At 44.3% G+C, this 22649-nt stretch overlaps 1 protein-coding gene across 2 annotated transcripts in view; it reads left to right on the top strand.

Annotated features, from left to right (window-relative positions):
• The first annotated feature begins 205 nt into the window (after positions 1–205).
• GYG1 (glycogenin 1) overlaps positions 206–22649 on the top strand; it is a 38296-nt gene continuing 15852 nt past the window's right edge. For both annotated transcript variants that reach the window (XM_029215272.1, XM_029215273.1), the window contains exons 1-5: positions 206–420; positions 2896–3031; positions 4884–5058; positions 5357–5519; positions 20825–20951. In XM_029215272.1, coding sequence (XP_029071105.1) covers positions 240–420; positions 2896–3031; positions 4884–5058; positions 5357–5519; positions 20825–20951 — 782 coding nt within the window. In that variant the 5' untranslated portion in view covers positions 206–239. The remainder of the gene's footprint in view (positions 421–2895; positions 3032–4883; positions 5059–5356; positions 5520–20824; positions 20952–22649) is intronic.

The following is a 22649-nucleotide window of genomic DNA, read 5'->3' as shown; positions in this document are numbered from 1 at the left end:
GTTCCCTAACCCTTGGCTTCTTTGGGAGTTTGTCCCAGTGATGCCACACTCTGCCCCAAAGTCCCCCTCCAAACCCCCGGTTCGGGGGTGCATGGAGGCCCGCGGTCCAGGCAGGTGCCCCGCGCGAGCAGAAGCAGGACCAGAGGGTCTGCGGAGATGGACCCGGAGCCCAGCCCCAGGGGTGCAAGGGCTGAGTGAGGCCCCGGGTCCCGCAGTCCCGGGGCCGCCTCCCGGGGAGGATGCCGGCGGGCGCGGGGAGCGTGCGCGGCCACGTGACGACCGCTATAAGAGCGCTCCGGACGGACGCTACGCTCCCGCCGCGCCTCCTCGCCGGCCGCGCTTGCTCCCAGCGCCCGGCTTCTCCGAGCCACCAACCTGCGGCTGCGGCAGCCGCCCGCGCCCCCGGCAGCACCATGACAGGTATGCGCCGCGCCGCCCGCCGCCGCCGCCCCGGGACGCCGGACTCCTCACCCCGCGCGGCCCCTCGTAGCCCCGCAGCCTCTCTTCTCTCCCCACACCCGCCGCTCCGCCCCGGGGGAGCTCCCAGCAGGACGAGAACCGCCGCAAAGTTGCAGGCTGGCCGCAGCCGGGCGTGTCGCTTCCTGCGTCAGCCGCTGCCCCGCCGCCCCGGGGTACCGAGCGGCCGTCTGGACCCCGCGGACGCAGCCGAGGGGGTCCGTCAGGCAGCGCCTGGGCCCTCTGCCGAAGCCCCCGTTCCTGCTTCCGTCTCCTTGCCCTTCCTCCTGCGCGCACCGTGAAGGGCGGGCGGGCAGGCGGAGCAGCTGCGGCCGCCTGCGTGGGGGTGGGGAGCCGGCTCCCCGGGGGCGCGGGTTCCGAGCTCCGGAGCGCGGCGGGGTCGCGAGGCGCCGCCCCCCACTGCCCGCGGGCAGGAACTCCTGGAAGGGGCAGCCGCGAGGCGGGGACGCCGGTGGCCCCGGCCCGGCTCCTCGGCCGCCCGCTCCGGCGCTGGCCGCCACGCCGAGCCTATTTTTAGGCCTTTGGGGCTGGGTTGCGGGAAGCCGGAGCCCGGCGAGCGCCCCCGGGGAGCGGGCCCGGCGTGGTGGGAGGGCGCCGGCCCACTTGTTGCAAGGTGTCCGGGCCGCACGGCGAATCTGCACCCCGAAGACTGGAGGCCCCGAGGTAACTGGTCCTTGCTGTGCTGTTGAGGCGAACAGTGGGATTATTACAGCCATTGAGCTGCGGAAAGGTTACAGATGTAACCCGGGGTTTGGCCGTCTCTTGGAAGGTTGAACCTCCTACCCAGTTGTCCCTGGTCTTCCCTGTTCCTTTGCTAGGTCTGGCGTTCTAGCCTCTGTTCCGAAGCATTTGTCCTGCTTCCCGCTTCATCTGGGAAATCATCCATATCCTAGCTTCCTGAAAGCCTTGAACCCTACTTACTAAACTGTTCTCCGTGCTCCCCTGGTATCAGGATCGTTTTTGTGTTAAAACATCATTCATTATGCCCCAGATTAAATGTCCTTGGGACAGGCTGACTGAAATGTTGCCATCTTATGATGGGTTGAAGGAACAAGTTCAAGTTGATGGGTATGGCAAGGGACAGGAGGCCCTGTTCTGAGCTTTCCTAGCATGACTAGCTGGGAAGCCAGTGACCCTGGGGGAGGGCACACCAGACTTTCTACAACTTAAAGGAGAGTTCAACACTACCTGTGAAGATTGCCCTCAGATCTGCAGCTGGGGAGTGTGCTGGCCCACTTGACAACCTACAACTTCCTCTCACTTCTCAATGGAATGTCTACTGCCCCCAGCCTCCACTTTGGAAAATGGGCAAAGAGAGAATGAGGAAACCTAAGACGGAAGCAGAGTGACTTCATGACAGAATGGCTCAACTCCCTGCTTGGGCAGCCGTGCCCCAAGTGAGCCCTGGCAGAGCTTGATCCTAAGTACCCTGTATGTATGGATGCCCACCAACCTGCTAATGTTAAAATCCATTTGGAGAGGGAGTGTGCTCCAGAATCATCCCGGGGAAGGGCTGGAGAAATCCTAAAGGCTGGGCTGGTGGCCTTGCGAGGGTGGGGCTTGTTCAGGAGGAAGGAGAATTCATGCATTTGCCCCTGGTCCTGGCAACTAAATGATTATTGGAGATTGATTTTTGAATGTGTGTGTGTGAGAGAGAGAGTCTGTTGAGGTGCCCCAGGATACAGGGTAGGGGTACTGCTTGCTTCTCCAAGGAAAAGGAGACAGGTTTTCTAGAGCTTGTGAGGTGGTCCCTAAATCCATTTAACAGCGATGGGCCACAATTTAGATAGAAGCATCAAGGAGGGAAGGCTTCTTGGGGGAGGTGATGTTTCAGAGAGACTCAGAGTGACTCTAGAGTGGTGGTTGGATAGCCATGGAGTGTTTGCTCCAGGTTGAGGAAACAGTAGAAAAAGCCTGAGGTGTGGAACATGTAAGCATCAGAATGAAGAATATGGCCTCTGCTTTCAGATGCTCTCAGTTGAGGTTGTTGGCTGGATTTGTGCTTGGCTGAAAATACTGTCTATGGTACCTTGTAGGAGAAACAGAAAATGCACTTCTTGATCTCCTCTTCACTGCCTGTTAACTGCCTGAGGTTCACCCTCTGGGTGTTAAGCTGCTGTTTAGTCTGAGAATTTGGCATGTCTGGACTCTAAATTGGATTGAATTTTTACAGCTTCGTCAGCCTCTTGAAGGTTGCCAAAGATTGCCTGCTAAAGAATGGTCTTGAGCCATTCTTATAGCGGACACTGGGTTCTCTCTCTCACCCTAACCCCCCACAAGAGGCTGCTCTTTTATTAATACAGCAAGTTGATCTCAGAGGAGCTGATTTTGCCAAATTATTGATTGAAAAGGGTCCTGGGGTAGTGTTTTCTAGGTAGGATAGTGTAATGAATGTGTGTTCGTTTTCCTTGTATTAAGATCAGGCCTTTGTGACACTGACCACAAACGATGCCTACGCCAAAGGAGCCCTGGTCCTGGGCTCGTCTCTGAAACAGCACAGGACCACCAGGAGTCTGGCCGTGCTCGTCACCCCACAGGTCTCGGACTCCATGAGGTGAGGACCTCGCTGCCCCGCTGTTGGTGGGGCTCGGACATCCCTCTCCCCTGTTTCTGGCATCAGTGGGCATTGAGGCCATACCCTTTCCAGGGTTTGCGGGCTGGTGGAGAAAGAGGAGAGTTGCTGAGTGAAGGATTCCTGGGTCTAAAACCTCTTCCTGGCTCTTGGGAGATCTTCCAGCCAAGCTCCCTCTGGGAGCTGGTGTTCTGGCCCTTGCCCTTGCCGATTCTAACCAGGAGTAGGGCTCTCCCTTGGGCAAGTCCTCTTGCGGTAATCCGAGTGAGTGACTCAGTCCAGCCATTCCCTTCATGTCATCACGCTTCACTTGCATGCCTTTCCCCAGATGCAGCAGGGACTACTTTGTTCCTGTTTCTAACAGGGGAAACCTCCCGGGACTTTGAAAGAAAGTAGCAGTTTTCTCCATCCCAATTGACATTAGTAACCTAAAGATCTTTATTTACAATTTAATAGACTAGAATATTTGCCAGAGGGCTCTCAGAGTTAGGGGTCCTGCTAGGAGAGCACCCTGAGGGAGCACAAGCTGTTCTTTGATTGGGTTAGTTCATGTTAATTGGTTGGAATTAAATTTTGAAGTATCTGAATGAACTACCTTGATCCTAATACTAACTTACTTAAGAATATCTGGGCACACTAGCAGCTCTGTATTGTGTTTATTTTTGCATTCTCCTATCCCTTTTAGAGGTTGAAAATGCTCTTTTTGTGACTTTTTTCAAAAAATGTAAGCCCATGCCAAGGACCTCTGAAAAAGAGGCATTATACATACATACATATATCTTTCACGCTGAGAACCTTATTCCTAAAGGGTAATTTAGGAAAATGCCCCCCAAAACTGTCTCCTTTGTGTATGTCCTAATCTATAGTCTATTTAGTGAGAATCGTGTAAGAAGGTGGATATAGTCTTAGACAGCAAGCCCCCTTTACTGTGGTAAACGGTGCCACCATTTCTTTCAGAGATCAAGTTTACTGTGTGAACTAGAACATATGTTTGTACAGCTTTGGAGGTAGATAATACATTACCAGTTTCGTTCTGCATGCTTGATATTTTTATAAACTTTCAGTGATGGTTTGTCTTTATCACGTGTTTTTCCTTGTGCTGAGTTTAGTGTCTTACCTAAGTACACCCCACTTCACGTCACCTCAGGCTTGCTTTCTAAAATATATCTTTAGTTAATTTGGGGCAGGGAGAAATGTTGTACCTCACAAACTAAAGTCAGTCTCTCATGCCAGGAGTGCAAAGCACGTAATAAATGCTGGTTGTATGTGATGCTAAAAAAAAATGGAAACCAAATAATTGAGTCATTTAACTTCTTTTAGGACACAGCTTCAGGCAGTTCTCTGTCAACTGCTTTGGCAAAAATTATTAGTTATAGGCTTCAGTGCAGGTATTACATGCACTTATCTCCGCATCATTTGTAAAAGTATTCGGTGGTCAGCAAGAACCCATTGTAATAAAATATTATTGTTAAAGGCATAGGCTGTTGAAAAGATGTATTACCAAGCGTCAGTCACGTTTTTACAAGCTATTTCACAATTTGCGTGGTATTCAGTGGTACAATAAAACATAGGAACCTTCCGTGATAATGTTTTAAGATAAGAGGTTCGTCCTCACAGTAAGCAGCTCTTACTGTTTTAGTGAAGTTAACTCTGCACATGCAAATTAACACAGTCTGTCCTGAAGTAAATTAGGACATACTTAAGAGATTGCAATATACCAAAGTAACAGGTTCTCTCGTAATTGATAAGCTAAATAGAACGCCGTCTTGTGTTAAATGGGTCACTTGTTCTAAAGAGATGCTGAGAGCGGTTTTCTGGATTTTATTTTTGACAGGAAAACTTTAGAGACTACCTTTGATGAAGTCATCATGGTAGATGTCTTGGACAGTGGCGATTCTGCTCATCTAACCTTAATGAAGAGGCCTGAGTTGGGCATCACGTTAACGAAACTCCACTGCTGGTCACTGACACAGTATTCAAAATGTGTATTCATGGATGCAGATACTCTGGTGAGTATGGCTTCGATGGCTGGAAAGATGGATATAGTAACTGAGACCAGTTAGGCATTTGAAGAATGCTGTCAAGACTTGACAGTAAAGTTCAGATAAAACCACTGTTGTAAAAAGTGTCAGGTGTTGAAGGAGAGTAGGACCAGGCTGCCTCACAGCTGTCATCTGAATAGTTAAGACCAGCAACAGACTGCATCTTTTGTGTTGGATAACTTAAGGAGAACTTAAGAAAGGTATACCGCAGCAGAACAGTTCTGAAATGCTTTCCCTTCTTCCTGCCCCCTTGCCCTTGAATCAGGTCCTAGCAAATATCGATGATCTTTTTGAGAGAGAAGAATTGTCGGCGGCACCAGACCCAGGGTGGCCTGACTGCTTCAATTCTGGAGTCTTTGTTTATCAGCCTTCAGTTGAGACATACAATCAGCTGTTGCACCTTGCTTCCGAGCAAGGTAGTTTTGATGGTACGTATCTGTTTTCTTTATATCTGACAAGCTGTGAGTATCTTCTAGGGGCTGCTCTTCTCTGAGAGTTGCTATGGTTCCCTGTGTCTGGAAGATAGCGATACATGGGATGTGGCAAGCATTTGAAGTTGTGTTGTTCTGGGAAATAGTGTTGTGTGTGTGCACGTGCACCTTTTTCCTGTAGGTACATGGTACATAGGCTGTTTTACAGACTTGCCTTTCATTGGCCTTCCTGTGTCTAAATTAGAGTATGATAAATGAGCCATAATTATTCAAGAATTCAAAAGACTATTATACAGCTCAAAAAGTTTAACAACTATCTTTAAACCTGAGTAAACTTAAGTACAAGAGCTAACAGGAGGACCCAGTATCGTCTCCATGGAAATTTGAGGAATAAACCTAGGCTCTCATTCTTTCGGGAGGCATTGAAAAAGAAGATAGAAAGACTATGTGAATAATCTTTGTCTCCGAATTGTCACTCTCTATAAGGCAGTGCATCAGGTAGAGTGGTCTGCAAGGCTAAGGAGTAGAACATTGGCAAAGTCACCATCCATTTTCCATAATGCTTAAGTGTATCTATAGCTATATGTTTATGTAGAAAGGTTCTGACTACTTGTGATTTAGGGCCTCACATCCTTTGGAGAATTTTGGGTAAATTGATTAGTAGGTATGCTTCTATTTTATGCCAGTCTCTAAAATAATAAATAATAAGCCACTTTTTCTTTGAATTTTATTTCATTTATTTTTTATACAGCAGGTCCTTATTAGTCATCCATTTTATACACATCAGTGTATACATGTCAATCCCAATCTCCCAATTCATCCCACCACCACCACCACCACCCCGCTACTTTCCCACCTTGGTGTCCATGTTTGTTCTCTACATCTGTGTCTCTATTTCTGCCCTGCAAACCAGTTCATCTGTACCGTTTTTCTAGGTTCCACATATATGCGTTAATATACAATATTTGTTTTTCTCTTTCTGACTTACTTCACTTTGTATGACAGTCTAGATTCATCCACGTCTCTACAAATGACCCAATTTCATTCCTTTTTATGGCTGAGTAATATTCCATGGTATATATACACCACATCTTCTTTATCCATTTGTCTGTCGATGGGCATTTAGGTTGCTACCATGACCTGGCTATTGTAAATAGTGCTGCAGTGAAAATTGGGGTGCATGTGTCTTTTGAATTATGGTTTTCTCTGGGTATATGCCCAGTAGTGGGATTGAGGGGTCAAATGGTAATTCTATTTTTAGTTTTTTAAGGAACCTCCATACTGTTCTCCATAGTAGTTGTATCAATTTACATTCCCACCAACAGTGCAAGAGTGTTCCCTTTTTCCCACACCCTCTCCAGCATTTGTTGTTTGTAGATTTTCTGATGTTGCCCATTCTAACTGGTGTGAGGTGATACCTCATTGTAGTTTTGATTTGCGTTTCTCTAATAATTAGTGATGTTGAGCAGCTTTTTCTGTGCTTCTTGGCCATCTGTATTTCTCTGGAGAAATGTATATTTAGTTCTTCTGCCCATTTTTGGATTGGGTTGTTTGTTTTGTTAATATCGAGGCTGCATGAGCTGTTTATATATTATGAAGATTAATTCTTTGTTGATTCATTTGCAAATATTTTCTTCCATTCTGAGGGTCGTCTTTTTGTCTTCATTGTAGTTTCCTTTGCTTTGCAAAAGCTTTCAAGTTTCATTAGGTCCCATTTGGTTTTTTTTTGTTTTTATTTCCATTACTCTAGGAGGTGGATCAAAAAAGATCTTGCTGTGATTTGTGTCAAAGAGTGTTCTTCCTATGTTTTTCTCTAAGAGTTTTATAGTGTCTGGTCTTACATTTAGGTCTCTAATCCATTTTTAGTTTATTTTTGTGTATGGTGTTAGGGAGTGTTCTAATTTCATTCTTTTACATGTAGCTGCCCAGTTTCCCCAGCACCACTTATTGAAGAGACTGTCTTTTCTCCATTGTATATTCTTGCCTCCTTTGTCATAGATCAGTTGACCATAGGTGCATTGGTTTATCTCTGGGCTTTCTATCCTGTTCCATTTCTGTTTTTGTGCCAGTACCATATTGTCTTGATTACTGTAGCTTTGTAGTATACTCTGAAGTCAGGGAGTCTGATTCCTCCATCTCTGTTTTTTTCCCTCAAGACTGCTTTTGCTATTCGGGGTGTTTTGTGTCTCCATACAAATTTTAGTTCTAGTGCCACTGGTAATTTGATAGGGATTGCATTGAATCTGTAGATTGCTCTGAGTGGTATAGTCATTTTCACAATATTGATTCTTCCAATCCAAGAACATGGTATATCTCTCCATCTGTTTGTGTCATCTTTGATTTCTTTCATCAGTGTCTTATAGTTTTCTGCATACAGGTCTTTTGTCTCCCTAGCTAGGTTTATTCCTAGGTATTGTATTCTTTTTTGTTGCAATGGTAAATGGGGGTGTTTCCCTAACTTCTCTTTCAAGATTTTTCATCATTAGTGTATAGGAATCCAAGAGATTTCTGTGCATTAATTTTGTATCCTGCAACTTTACCAAATTCATTGATTAGCTCTAGTAGTTTCCTGGTGGCATCTTTAGGATTCTCTATGTATAGTATCATGTCATCTGCAAACAGTGACAGTTTTACTTCTTCTTTTCCAATTTGTATTCCTTTTATTTCTTTTTCTTCTGTGATTGCCATGGCTAGGACTTCCAAAACTATGTTGAATAATAGTGGCGAAAGTGGACATCCTTGTCTTGTTCCTGATCTTAGAGGAAATGCCTTCAGTTTTTCACCATTGAGAATGATGTTTGCTGTGGGTTTGTCATATATGGTCTTTATTATGTTGAGGTAGGTTCCCTCTGTACCCACTTTCTGGAGAGTTTTTATCATAAATGGGTGTTGAATTTGGTCAAAAGCTTTTTCTGCATCTACTGAGGTGATCATATGGTTTTTATTCTTCAGTTTGTTAATATGGTGTATCACTTTGATTGATTTGCATATGTTGAAGAATCCTTGCATCCCTGAGATAAATCCCACTTGTTCATGGTGTATGATCCTTTTAATGTGTTGTCGGATTCTGTTTGCTAGTATTTTGTTGAGGATTTTTGCATCTATATTCATCAGTGATATTGGTCTGTAATTTTCTTTTTATGTAGTATCTTTGTATGGTTTTCGTATCAGGGTGATGGTGGCCTCATAGAATGAGTTTGGGAGTGTTCCTTTCTCTGCAATTTTTTGGAAGAGTTTGAGAAGGATGGGTTTTGGCTCTTCTCTAAATATTTGATAGAATTCACCTGTGAAGCCATCTGGTCCTGGACTTTTGTTTGTTGGAAGATTTTTAATCACAGTTTCAATTTCATTACTTGTGATTGGTCTGTTCATATTTTTTATCTCTTCCTGGCTCTGTCTTGGAAGCTTATATCTTATTTAGCAATACGTTACTAAATAACCAAGAGATCACTGAAGAAATCAAAGAGGAAATCAAAAAATACCTAGAGACAAATTGCTACGAACACATGATGATCCAAAACCTATGGGATGCAATGAAAGCAGTTCTAAGAGGGAAGTTCATAGCAATACAAGCCTACGTCAAGAAAAAAGTAAAATCTCAAATAAACAATCTAACCTTACACCTCAGTAAACTAGAGAAGAACAAACAAAACCCAGAGTTAGTAGAAGGAAAAAATCATAAAGATCAGAGCAGAAATAAATAAAATAGAAACAAAGAAAACAATAGCACAGATCAATAAAACTAAAAGCTGGTTCTTTGCGAAGGTAAACAAAATTGATAAACCTTTAGCCAGACTCATCAAGAAAAAGAGAGGACTGAAATCAATAAAATTAGAAATGAAAAGGGAGAAATTACATTGGACACTGCAGAAATACAAAACATCCTAAGAGACTACTACAAGCAACTCTATGCCAATAAAATGGACAACCTGGAAGAAATGGACAAATTCTTAGAAAGGTAATAACCTTCCAAGACTGAACCAGGAAGAAATAGAAAATATGAACAGACCAATCACAAGCAATGAAATTGAAACTGTGAATAAGCCACTTTTTTTTTTTTTTTTTTTTTGCGGTACCCGGGCCTCTCACTGTTGTGGCCTCTCCCGTTGTGGAGCACAGGCTCCGGACGCGCAGGCCAAGCGGCCATGGCTTACGGGCCCAGCCGCTCCGCAGCATGTGGGATCCTCCTGGACCGGGACACGAACCCGTGTCCCCTGCATCGGCAGGCGGACTCCCAACCACTGTGCCACCAGGGAAGCCCTAAGCCACTTTTTTTAACAACAACAGTAAATCACACACAACAAGACAATACTGGTGGTTAGCATGCAAAATAAGCTCTTTTAAAAACTAATGTTGAGAAGCTTTTGAATCAAGAAGAGACTCAGTTGTATCTACGAAGAAGGATTTGCACTAAGGAGATGCCCTCTCAGCAGTGACTCACTATTAGATACTTGACATTGTGACAGACGCCCAGGTGAGGACCATGGGGGTGGGCCAGAGCCCTGAGCCAGACACCAGGTACCAGGGGCTTCTTTCCTTTCCCTTTCCTCTGCAAGAGCAGATATGAGATTTGAAGTGAGTACATCTTTCGAAACTAGCAGGAACAGCCATCCTCATTTGACCCAAGGTTCAGCCCTGGGCACAGATATGAGGATTCATTTCCATTAACTAGTTGTAAAGTTAAAAATCAAAAGTTCAAATCTAAACTTTTTGAATTAAAAGAGTACATCTAATAGTTTGTCAGATTGCTGAAATTAAGAGATTGGAAGTTAAAACATTTTTAGGTATACATGAAATTGTGTTGTTGCTGTTCCCAGAAATTGAATTCTGTTTCATGTTTTGAGGATTTGGGATATGCAGCTATTTGAAATGTCATTGAAAAGAACAAAGAAAGTTAAGTCTCAGTCTTGCTTCACTGTTTGGTTAGTTTGTACTCTACAGCAGTAGTGCTAAACCTGGGGTAATTTGGTCCCCCAGGGGACTTTTGGCAATGCCTGGAGACTTTTTTGGTGGTCACAAGTGAGTCGGAAGGGCTCTACTGGCATCTAGTGAGTGGAGGCCAGGGATGCTGCTAAACATCCTACAATGCATGGACAGCCCCTGCACCAAAGAATTATCTGGCTCAAGATGTCAGTAGTGAGAAAATCTGCTCTATGTCAAGTCGTTACACGCCCTAAAGCAGTGAGCCAGAGTATCTGAACCGTAATGAATGGTAGCGTCCGACAAGAAACGCCTTCTTACTTTAAGCAACCTTAAGAAATAATGTGTTCAGTGTTCACTGTGGTTACGGCCAAATGTAACTTCTTCACTTTCCTGGCTTTTTTTTAGCTCCTACTTTCCTTTCGTATAAGGAATGAAAGCTATATTGGTATTTTAGTTCAAAACATGTATTCCTTATTTCTGCTGCTCGCATGAAAATAGTTACCTTTGCACAGAAGGGAGATAGGAGTATTTTTAGCGGAAGTCCACTAACCTTAAGTCTTAACCTTCCGACTGTGGCTAAAGCGTCAGAGTGTGGCTTTCTTCACCTCCTGTCGTTAAATGTAAAGGAAGTAGTGTAATCCTGCCAGAAATTCCATGTAAATTCTCAGCTCCAGTAAGTGAGTCACATTCTAAAGTAGATCCAGCTGCCTAAAACCCACAGGACTGTAATTGCCTAAGGAGAATTCGATTTTATTGTTGCAAGATAAGATTTTGGATACCCAACAGTAGTGTGCTGTGATCAGTTACCCAGGTTACAATTTCAGAGTATAAAACTAATTAACTAGCTGGTAGAGACCAACCTGGATCGTGTACCTTGTTCTAGGACCAAGAGGTACTAGAGGAGTTGATGAATTCGTTGTTAAGAAGTAAGAACATGTGAAAAGTGCTTAACCAGAAAGCACTTTCTGCTCTTTCAGCCAGAATCTGAAACAATTGGGAGAGCCTGTGCCTGCTAGCACATTCATTTTTCAGCAGCAGGGTTTCCAGCAGCTGGCCCTTCTGTAAGGTATTCCATTTACTGGCTCCTTGGTGGCTAAGGATTGGAATTTTTTCTGTAGTAGAAATGCTTAGTTGAAGCAGTTGAAAATTCAACTATGCAGATAGGAACTTTTGGTTATTCTCAATATAGTGTTTAAATTCAACTGAAAAATAAAGCAGCGGCTCTTAAATGAAATGTTTTTTCGCTTGATGTGTTCCGGAGAAGCTTTACCTACTCATCAAAGAAAGCGCGCTGCGTACCATGGGAGCGTGCTCCTCTGTGAAGGGATTTACTATCCTGTTGAATCCATATCTGTGTGACATAAAGACTTGTTGGACTTACACTTAATAAAATATTTCTTTGTAAGCTACATCCTTTTCTGGTGCTTTGCTTGCTTTGCTTCAGGCTCTCAATGCAGTGCCCTGTCTTGTGTAGATGTCATGCCATAGGCACGGAGATGAACACTTTCAGGTGTTTCCTTTCACCTTACCGTCCATTTTCTCATATGCACGGTATCTCCCCACCGTCTCCCACCCCCAGTTTTACTGAACAGGGGGTCTTAAGTCCCAGCATTTTTAGACTGATACTAAAGAAAACCTATTCGCAGATGACTATCTCAGTCTGAATGTCTTGCAAGTCCTGCTTAATCTCCTGCATACAAGCATCGAGAACTGATGGGATCTGGTGTCCACTGACAAGCCACAGGGCCTCTGATGGCTGAGTATCTGCAGCTGCTTCTGCAGCCCTTCTAATGTGAAAGAATGTGGCTTGTCAGGCTTCTCATCACCAGCCCTCTAATCACACCCCACCCTCGCCTCTGGCCAAGAGAATAATCCTAACATGGCAGATCATGCTAGGTACCTTGACATCTCTTTTTTCTTCCTCAATATCTAGAGTGTTAGAATTTCAAACTAGTGACTTCATGCCTAACTTATGGCTGGCATTTAATTTCCCACAATGAAGTGTCTAAGTTTCCTATACTGTTAATATTTGCAAACTATCTTGGCACTTACTTCATAACCGAAGTTACGTGTTTCCTGAAGAGTTGTACAATAGCTATTGGGAAATACATACACTAACATTTTATAGACTGTGACAAGATAAGGTCAACTTCAGGATTTAGCAGTGAGAAGGCAAGAGGTCAAGGTTTCGTAGGTACTAGTCAGCAGTCTTGTCTCCACGTACTCATGTGCAACAAAGCTGATCCCCTTGATTCTTCATTTGACGAAATCAATCTGAATGCAAGTTGAGATTTATTTCCTTTCGCCCCGTGGCTCCAAGGTATCCTAAATTAAAGGTGCCTGTACAGTTGAAGAGTTTAGTGCTTGAAAATTGCTGTCTATTAAATTTCATTTGCATATGTTAGTTTTAAAAACCTAAGTAAAAAAAGAGGAATTCATATTTTCCAACTTGAAGTAACCATTTTTAAAAAATCTTGGATTTCATTAGTGTTACCTAAATACTCGAAACTTTTTTTTTCTGGAGTAATGAAATTTTGGTCTGTAGTTGAGTTTTCAAAAAAAAATAGGACAGAGTAAATTGGTGATAGAATATCAGGTATGGTTTTCTTTCAGAAGAATCTAAGATCCTCTGTGAGGTCATTAAAACTGTGTTACATATTCTAATAAGTGGTCACTGAGACCCTTAAACTGAACATTTTTTTCCTGTGCTTGGAAATATAATAAACCAGGAGAGTACAGTAAAGTGTTTTGTGTTTTTTTTTTTTTTTTTTGCCATACGCGGGCCTCTCACTTTTGTGGCCTCTCCCGTTGCGGAGCACAGGCTCCGGATGCGCAGGCCCAGCGGCCATGGCTCACGGGCCCAGCCGCTCCGCGGCATGTGGGATCTTCCCAGACTGGGGCACGAACCCGTGTCCCCTGCATCGGCAGGCGGACTCTCAACCACTGCATCACCAGGGAAGCCCTACAGTAAAGTTTTAAAATAATTTTTAACAGAAAATATTTGGTGGTGCTATCTATTAAAGTGTAAAATTGACGCCAGTGCGACCTTCCCTAATCTTTGCAATTAGTTTGGATTCAAGCTGGACCTGCCCAAAAAAGGAATGAAGGAGAGAGGTATTCCCAGATAGTACTTGTCTTGTTCAAACCAAATGAGCGCAGACATTCAGGTGTGTCTCACCTGGTTCCCTGAGTTGATAGGTTCCACTCTGACAGGTGCTCGTGGTAAGCTTTTCCAGCTGCCCACACACTAGACTGCTTGTGGCCCTTAAACTGTTTTATCAGTTGCTTTGAAAATTACTCTCTTCTCTTGCATTTCTATCGTTTAATTGATAGTTTGGGTAGTATCTTGAATAAGTAAAGATGAAAAGCAAAAGTCATAACATGTAGTAGCAAAATAAACGAGTACACACAAGTTTTAAGAGGTATTTTTTATCTCATTGTACCCTTGAGTATTTTTTTTTTTTTTTTTAGCCATCTTGTTTCTTTCTAGCCTTGTAACCAGAAGAGATCATGAACCTTGTGAGAAATGGAGATGGTGGGAAGGACTAAAGTGTTATAGGCTCCTAGGCTGGTCCTTTTACTTCTTCATTTATTCCTCAACAGTTCTGTGAAGTAGTCATTCATTTACTTATTAATATATTAATTCAACAGATATCTATTGAAGGCCTGATGTATAGCTACTACCGGGCACCCAGTGTTGATACAGTTAGGACAGCCACTTGCCCAGTATCCCTGAGCTGGTGGCAGAGCCAGGTCTGGACCAGACAGTCTTTCTTGATGCTGTGGCTGGGTTATGTGAGTGTCGTTTTGTCCCTTCTCTCGCAGTTACCCCCCACGGCAGCAGTCACGAAAATGTATCAGAGAATGATACGGGATACAGGAAAATCTCTGTTCCACTGGATTTATTACAGATCAATTACTTAAAATCCATTCCCCTGAATAAGCAGAGACAGCAGCTGATAAATTCCTCATTTTAGAAACGAAGACACGAAAGCTTATGTCTTCTATCTCTACAGCAGCTGTCCCTCCCTGCTAAACTGTAATGTCTAGAAATGTTTTGTCTTTTTTTAATTGTTAAACTATTGGATGCATTTTATGTTGTTAATGAGCTATAGTTGATTCACAGTATTATGTATCAGGTGTACAACATAGTGATTCACAATTTTTAAAGGTTATACTCCACTTACAGTTATCGTAAAATATTAGCTATATTCCCTGTGCTGTACAGTATATCCTTGTAGCTTATTTAATACATAGTAGTTTGTACCTCTTAATCCCCCACCCCTATCTTGCCACCCTCCCTTTCCCTCTCCCCAGTGGCAACCATTAGTTTGTTCTATCTCTGAGTTACTTTGTCTTTTTAAATCAGCAGCACAGTTGATAGTCTCATATTGTTTTGTGGGTCTGGAAGTATTCTTAGAAATGATTGCTCTTGTCTTTATTTCTATAATCCATTCCTGTAGTATTTAAAAAAATCATTTGAGCTCCTAATCTGGTGAAGATACTAAGTTTAAGGGCTAGGAATAGACTGGTAAATAATACAGATTGTATCCCTGCCTCTGTAAAGCTTGTGTATATTTTATGAGACCGTACAATTAATTATGTAATCATGATTCTGAAAAATTCAGAGTGCTAAGAGACTCTAGACTAGGAGGACCTGCCTTAAACTGAGAAAGTGAAATTTAAACCACAAATAAGTGTTCCCTTGCATCTATATTATTATTTAATAGCTTGATTATTAAAATATATATTTTTAAAGGTGAGAAACAAAAGCTGTAACATGAAATGGTAAAATAAATCAGTTGTTCTTGGCTTAAATGGATTGAGGCCAGTGAGATGCAGTGATGCTGAGACCAGAGCTCCAAGTACCTGGATTTCCATGAGGCACCTGGGCTTAATCCGATGATCCTTAGTAAACCTCATGGAAATATCCCCAAGCGCTGGACCATTCACGAACTGTAACTTAGTAGACTTGGCATGCTGTCTAGAGGCCGCAGTGATGATACTTGCCAAGCATATTATAGGAAGTCAGTGTTAAGGTGTGAGTCACATTTTCATTTCAGCGCTTGTCTATACCTCTCTTATAGTATTAAGCACATTTTGCTTTAAATTACTTTTGCTTGGTTTATGCTTCTCTACCCCCTGATTAGATTGAGAACCATTTGAGAGCTGGAACCTGTCTTATTCATCGTCCTGTAATGCCTACACCTAATTTCTATATCCTCAGACATTTTCTGTATAAATGACATTTCTGAGAGTTATATTCTCTGATATAATAAAATAAAAAAGGAGTCATTCTCTAAAAGACTCTAGACCAGTGCTACTCAGAGTTTAATATGCAAACAAATCACCTAGGGATTCAAATGCGGATTCCGATTCTGTAGGTCTGGGGTGGGGCTTACCATTCTGCATTTCTATCAGGCTCCCAGGTGATTCCCCTGCTCCTGGATCCTAAACTTTGCTTTGAGGGGACCATTTCCTTGGGGCTGAGAAACTAGGGTTCATGTTTAAACCAAAGTTGACCCACCCTCCCTGCTATCCACAGTAGGCAAGCCAGCTGCCAACAAACTGTGGAAAAGCACACAGACTACATAAGCATTGAACAAGTGCACAAATTTAAAAAACAGCACTCAACTCCATTTCTGTCTCATAAAATAATGGCCACCGTTTCTGATAAATACTGTGATATGTCCATGTTTACCAAGTTCATGACTCTGGTCAAAAGACCTGGAAAATACCGGGTGGTTGTAAGGTTATTACTGGCACTTGGCCAGCCTGGGGGAAGGAAGATATGGAATCTGATGTTAGCTTTTGGTTGCCAAACAGGTGCCATGTGTCTCTTGTTCCATTTCCTATCTGTCTCTCACCTGTGTTGCCACACCCTCGCCTGCTGGATCACAGCTGCTGGCATGTCTGCTATCATGCTTGTTGCTTCTGAGCTGATTGAGATTAAAAGCGTCTTAACCTGTCACAATAAATAAAGTTACCTCTGGAAGCCTGACCAGAATGTACTGGGCAAGAGTCCTGGGGTTTTCGTAGTGAAAACGCAGCAGCCTTCATGACGTCCTTGTATGTTTTGTAGCACAGATGTGCTTAGATTTGCATTCTGCTTTAAATTGTGCTCTAATTTAGGGACTTTTAAAGAGAGGATATTGATAACACCACACAGATTTTTTTAGTGAAACGAAAACGTTGTTTTGCCTGACTTTGAGATGTAGACTTGTGTATTTGGAAAAAGACGGTTAGAATGCTGAATTTAAACATTATTTAAGAAGCCACAGACTTCTAGGTGGTGTTTAATTCTATTTTTAATCCACAATTTTTGGCTAAATGGTGACCCTTTGTAGTCACATAATGATGAGGTCAGTGGCCATGGAAGTTTCATGGTCTGTATGTTCTCTGCCCTGCAGAGGCAGGGTCCTTGTTGAGTGTTGAAGGATTTGCCAGTGGAACGTGTACCGTTGATGCACACGTCTCCTGCCCTGCCTCTTCCACTTCTTGCTTGTTTCCTGTCCTACCAGTGCCACTCAGCCCTGCCGTGGCACACGGCCGAGGGACTGATGGTATTTGTAGGGTACCTGAGGGTGAAAGGGAACAGCTTTTTGTGGCTGGCCAGCCAGGGGCTCTGAGGGATCAACAGCTCTGACTCCTGTTTCCCAGGCTCACCCTGTGAGACTGGGAAGCTCTGCTTTACAACTACTATTCCAACGTCACGGAATTAGATTTCTTCACTGCATTACATGAGGTCGGTAGTCATTTTAAGTGGAAATGCTTCATTTTCAAAAGGTCTTTAAAATGTGGCAGGAAAAAGCAAGTAGTAGAAAAAATACATATATGATGCCCAGTTTTACAAAGTTCAAAAACAAGTGGAAATACATATATTGTCTGGAGATTCACACATGTGATAAGGGAAATCAAGATAATTACAAACAAAACTCATGATAAGTAGTTACTTCTGGGGTGGGGGGCTCTGAGATGGGATTGGGAGCCCGCACAGAGAATTTAAACAGTATTGGTAAAGTTTGAGTTTTTCAGTTGGATATTGGGGATATGTAGTGTTATTATTAGTATGCTTTGTAACCTACACTTACATTTTTCTTTTGATAATATATTTCATAATGAAAATAAATAAGTGCAAATGTTTGGAAAGAAACGGTCTTGGCACAATTCTCATTCTTGCCCCAATTGTATTATTAATATTTTAGAATTACAAAAATAACATAACAATATTAAGGAAAAGTCAGGGGGAGGGAACATCTGTCATCACCAGTCCCCTCACACAATTACTGTTATTTTCTTCTAGTAGGAATGTTTATGTTCTTAGTTACAATCATGTTATATGTCATTGTATACCTGTGTATTATGCAGTGGACTGATGGTCTTTAAAACCACTGGTTTTAATGGCTGAATAATATTCAGGGAGTGATGAGTATCGCAGCGTACTAACCATTCCTCTGCGGTGGAATATTAAAGTTTTCGACTTTTCTGTTAACAAACATCTTCACGGTTCTTGCACTCATTCTACAAATAACTTACCCATTTGTAAGGCATTCTGCTATCTGCTAGAATTACAGTGGTAAGCAAAAAGAGCCATAATCTCTGTCCTTGTGGAATCTAGAATCTAATGACTAACAGTTCTTGATGGTATTTTGCATTTTAGCTACATGAATCCTCAGACTTTTAAAGAAACTTTTTATTTTGAGAGAATTGTAGATTTACATGCAGTTGTAAAAAACAGTATAGAGAGACCCCATATACGCTTCACCCAGTTTCCCCCAGTGGTAACATCTTGTATAACTGTAATTCCACAACAGGAATTGATGCATTGATACAGCCCACCAATCGTATTCAGACTTCACCAATTTTACATGTATTCATTGGTGTCTGTGTGTGTGTATATGTTTTCCATGCAATTTTTTCACATATGTAGATTGGTGTGACCACCACCACCATCAAGGTACAGAACTGGTCCCTCTTGCTACCCTTTCGTAGCCGTGGCCTCCACTCTCCCTCTCCCCCTCCCCCTCCCTCACTGCTGGCAACCACAGATCTGTTCTGTGTCTTCATGATATGGTCGTGTGAAGGATGTTGTACAAATGGGATCATGACAGTATGTAAGCTTGCAGGAAGGGAGTTTTTCACTCAGCATAATTCTCTTGAGATCCATGTAAGTTGCTGTGGCATCAATAATCTGTCCCTCTTTATTGCTGAGTAATATTCAGTTGTGCGGAGGTGTCACACTCATAAACCTGTGGAGGGACACTTCGGCTCTTTCCAGTTTTGCAATATTACATATAAAGCTGCTATGAACAGTTCCTCAACCATTATTTTGATGTTTATGTATAAAAGGAAGTTGTTATAGTAAGACTTGAGGCTTCTGTACCTCAGCCATCAGTGTCTGTGCCCACATCTGGGGGACTTCATAGGATCCAAAGTCAGCCTCTGATGCGTGGTATCGTGTTTTGGCTTAAAATTTTATGTCTCAAAATACGTTAATTTGTCTGTGTAGCTAAACGCTTCTGTGTAGCTAAACAAGTAAAGCATATCCTGACGCCATCCTTATTGTCCTTCAGAATTTTCAAGGGTGAAACCTTGATCCTCTGTTGAGCTATTTGTCCCTTGAGGAATGTGGACCTGTCAGAGCCTCCTCATACAGAAGGGTCACCCCATGGACATTTGTTCAGTGAATGCCTTTGATCCATAGAGTTGATCGAGGGTATTTGGAAAGGATGGGCTACACAGAGGATAGGTAAGGTACATTTGGACTTTAAACCTAATGCCCCAATCTTACTGCTTAGTTCCAAACACTTAAATACCTCTCCAGATTTTTAAAGTCTCTTTCAAAACCAAGAAAAACCAAATAATAATGACAGCCAGTTGGACCTGCTGTATGTTTAGAAAGGAAACTAGGTCTCAGGGCAGAGCAGACCAAGGAGGGAAGTAACTGTGCAGTATACCAGCCTCATACTTTGAAAGAGCAGGGTTCTCCTTGCCTGTCACCCGCCCCCCTACACACATGTACACACACATACACACACCCACAATCCCGAGTTGTTGTTCCGCTGCACGGGAGACTGGTTCTGTGCGTGTTTCCTGAAATCTCGTAAGCCTAAGACGGGAAGCACGTGGGCTACATGGGGAATGTGTTTTCAGATGGCTTAGTGACTGTTTGGTTACTTGTATATTTATGATTTAGGTCAGATACTTAGCTGTTTCGGTTTTTATTGTTTTTAATTCTTTTGAATGAATGGCCGTGGCCCTCACTTTCCCCCAGGTCTGAGCAAGCACTGTGCAGTGTGCTAGTGGCCGACCCTGACCCTGGCCCAGTGAGGACTGACCTCCACCTGCCGGGAGGCATGGTCGGCAGCAGGAGGGTGTGCCGGGGTGATGTGGCCTGCCGTCCGTCAGCCTTCCAGCGACGCTGGGGGCTCCAGAAACAGTTCCAGAGTTTATCCCAAACTGAGTTATCCCAGTTGGCCCTCTTTTGCTTTTGACTTCTTTTTCTGTCCCATTGCTCTTAACATAAAGTCTAAAATCTTTAACTGGGGATGAAGTCTAAAATCCGAGCCCAGTGTGGTCTAGTCGGTGCCTGCCTCTCAGAGACTCGCCTGGTGCCAGGCGACCCCCGCCCTGCTCTGCAGTCCACTTACCCAGGCTGCCTTCCAGGTCTTCCTTCTGTAGCTGCATGCCCTGCCCACCTCAGGTCTGTGGTGCTTTGTGTTCTGCCTGGAGCACCGTCTGCCCTCCTTCTCTCCACCTGCATTTGTCAAGCCCTCCTGTGTCCCCCTCAGATCTCGGCCGAAATACTGCTTCCTTGTGGAAGCCTTCCCGGCCCATTAGACCTGGCCTCAGGCCACTTGCACGTGCCTCGTAGCAGCCGGTACTCTCCTTCACTGCCCTCATCCCCGTGTGCGATGGTGTTGTTGACTCTTGATTTGCTGATAGCAGTGCCTCCCACCCCCACTCCACCCAGACCGTCATAGACATGATGACTCTGTCGCTGTTCACGGTTGACTGTCCGGTGCCTGGTGCAGTGTCTGGCACATAGTAGCTGCTCAACCAATATTTGTTCAGTTAATGAATTAACTTAGGGAAATGGCCACCCGCTAAAATATCCTTAGGAGGTCTAACATGGAATTTATTATTTTAAAAATAGAATTAGTGGGAATTCTCTGGCAGTCCAGTGGTTAGGAGTCCGTGTTCTCACTGCTGAGGGCCCAGTTCAGTCCCTGGTCAGGGAACTAAAATCCCACAAGCTGTGCGGTGTGGCCAAAAAAAAAAGGAATTAGTACCTGTTTGTAAAGGTCCAGTTATGTATTCCTATAAAATTGTTGACCCGTCCTTGAAGTATGTGACTGTAATGCATTTTTTTCTTCCAGGTGGGGACCAGGGTTTACTGAACACGTTTTTTGGCAGCTGGGCAACAGCGGATATCAGAAAACACCTGCCATTTATTTATAACCTAAGCAGCGTTTCTATATACTCCTACCTCCCAGCATTTAAAGCGTAAGTGCAAAGGGTTTAACTGTCTTGGGGGCTGGTGAGGGCAGGGGGGTGGGGTTTAAGATTTTTGGGGTGCCTCGTCATTCTTTGGGCAATAACAGGTGAAGGCTTTGGGGGAAGTCTTTTTTTCTTGTAAGAAACTTGGCTGTAATGGGAGGAGGCCTTGATGTTATTCATCACTTTATGTTTGGAGTAACCCAGAGGGCACTGAGCTGCCCGTGGGAAAAGGTTCCCCTTGGTTCCTGGGGGGCCTGGCCCTCTGATGAATCATCTGTGTGTCGTGATCAAGAACACTGACTGGGGGCTTCCCTGGTGGCGCAGTGGTTGAGGGTCCGCCTGCCGATGCAGGGGACACGGGTTCGTGCCCCGGTCCGGGAAGATCCCACATGCCGCGGAGCGGCTGGGCCCGTGAGCCGTGGCCGCTGAGCCTGCGCGTCCGGAGCCTGTGCTCCACAACGGGAGGGGACACGACAGTGAGAGGCCCGCGTACCGCAAAAAAAAAAAGAACACTGACTGCTGACAAACTCAGCCTCTGCCTCATACCACCTGCTGAGCCTCAGCTCTGTCAGAGGAGGGTGTGAACAGCTCCCTCCGTGGTTGTGGTGCAGATGACACAAGATGCTAGCAGCAGTGTGGTGTCAAGGTCAGTAGCAGGGCCTGTGGAGCTGGACTGCCTCACTTGACCTCCTGGATGCTCACTCGTTACGGAACTCGCAGCGTAGTGGACCTTGGGCTTTGCTGCTGAACCCTCTGCCTCAGTGTCCTCCAGAGGTGACTGTGAGGCATTCATGTGAAGAGGCAAAAAGAGAGCCTGGCCTACCCTTAGTAGGTAGCGAGTGATGGGTCCTCTCTGTTTGGAAGGTGGTCTAGCAATACGAGTGAGCCCTCAGCCAGAGAGGCAGGGCACGCGTCCTCACCCTGCCATTTCCCTACCGTGTGGCTTAGGCTCTGGGCCTCAGGTCTGCTGGCGTGCAAAATGAGGCGGGAAATAGTCCCTTCCTCGTTGGGCTGTCAGGGTGGAGTGAGTTCATACACACAAAATGCTCGGTGGACGTATGTTTTTGGCAGCATGTTTATTTTGCACCGTTCCTGGTGCATTTCTGATTCAGCAACTGATAGAGCCTAGTAACAGCGCTTGTCTCACGGTGAGGGCCTGGGCCCTGTCCTTTAGCCTCTGACTCATTTGTGTGGAACCAAGAAGATGATTCAGGTTTCGTGAGCAGAGGCCAAGCTGTCAGATGGATCCTGAGACACAGCCGTGAGCAGCGACGCTCTTCGCTGAGTGGGACTGGGCTCTCTGATCTCCATCCCGCATGGGCACACGGCTGAGTGAGCAGAAAGCAAAGGGCCTCTCACTCCTCCTATTTCATTATCCAAAGTCCTCTCTAGAAGCCTTGCCCCACCATTAACGAGCATGCCTGGCTTTCTGTGGCAGAAATGTTTCTTTTTCAGTTCTTTTGTGGGTAGACGCTGTCAACGTCCCCCAGATAAAGAGGACAAGTATCTTGTGTTCTTTCCTCCCTCCCTGTTGTCTTGGCATATGTCTCTGACATGTTAACAGACTCTTGATTCTCTTCCCTTTCCAACACAAAACAGGCAGACTGTCAAACATACCAGCTGTGGTCTGTGTAAAGCAAACAGAACGGGATTCACTATCATGGGATGGAATGTAGGAGAAGCATTATTTTCTCCTCTGGTCCT

This window comes from Monodon monoceros, unplaced genomic scaffold, assembly GCF_005190385.1.
Source record: "Monodon monoceros isolate NGI ecotype Baffin Bay Population unplaced genomic scaffold, NGI_Narwhal_1 Super_Scaffold_11, whole genome shotgun sequence".
Taxonomy (NCBI): Eukaryota; Metazoa; Chordata; class Mammalia; order Artiodactyla; family Monodontidae; genus Monodon; species Monodon monoceros.
This window is presented reverse-complemented; position numbering and strand designations above follow the sequence as displayed.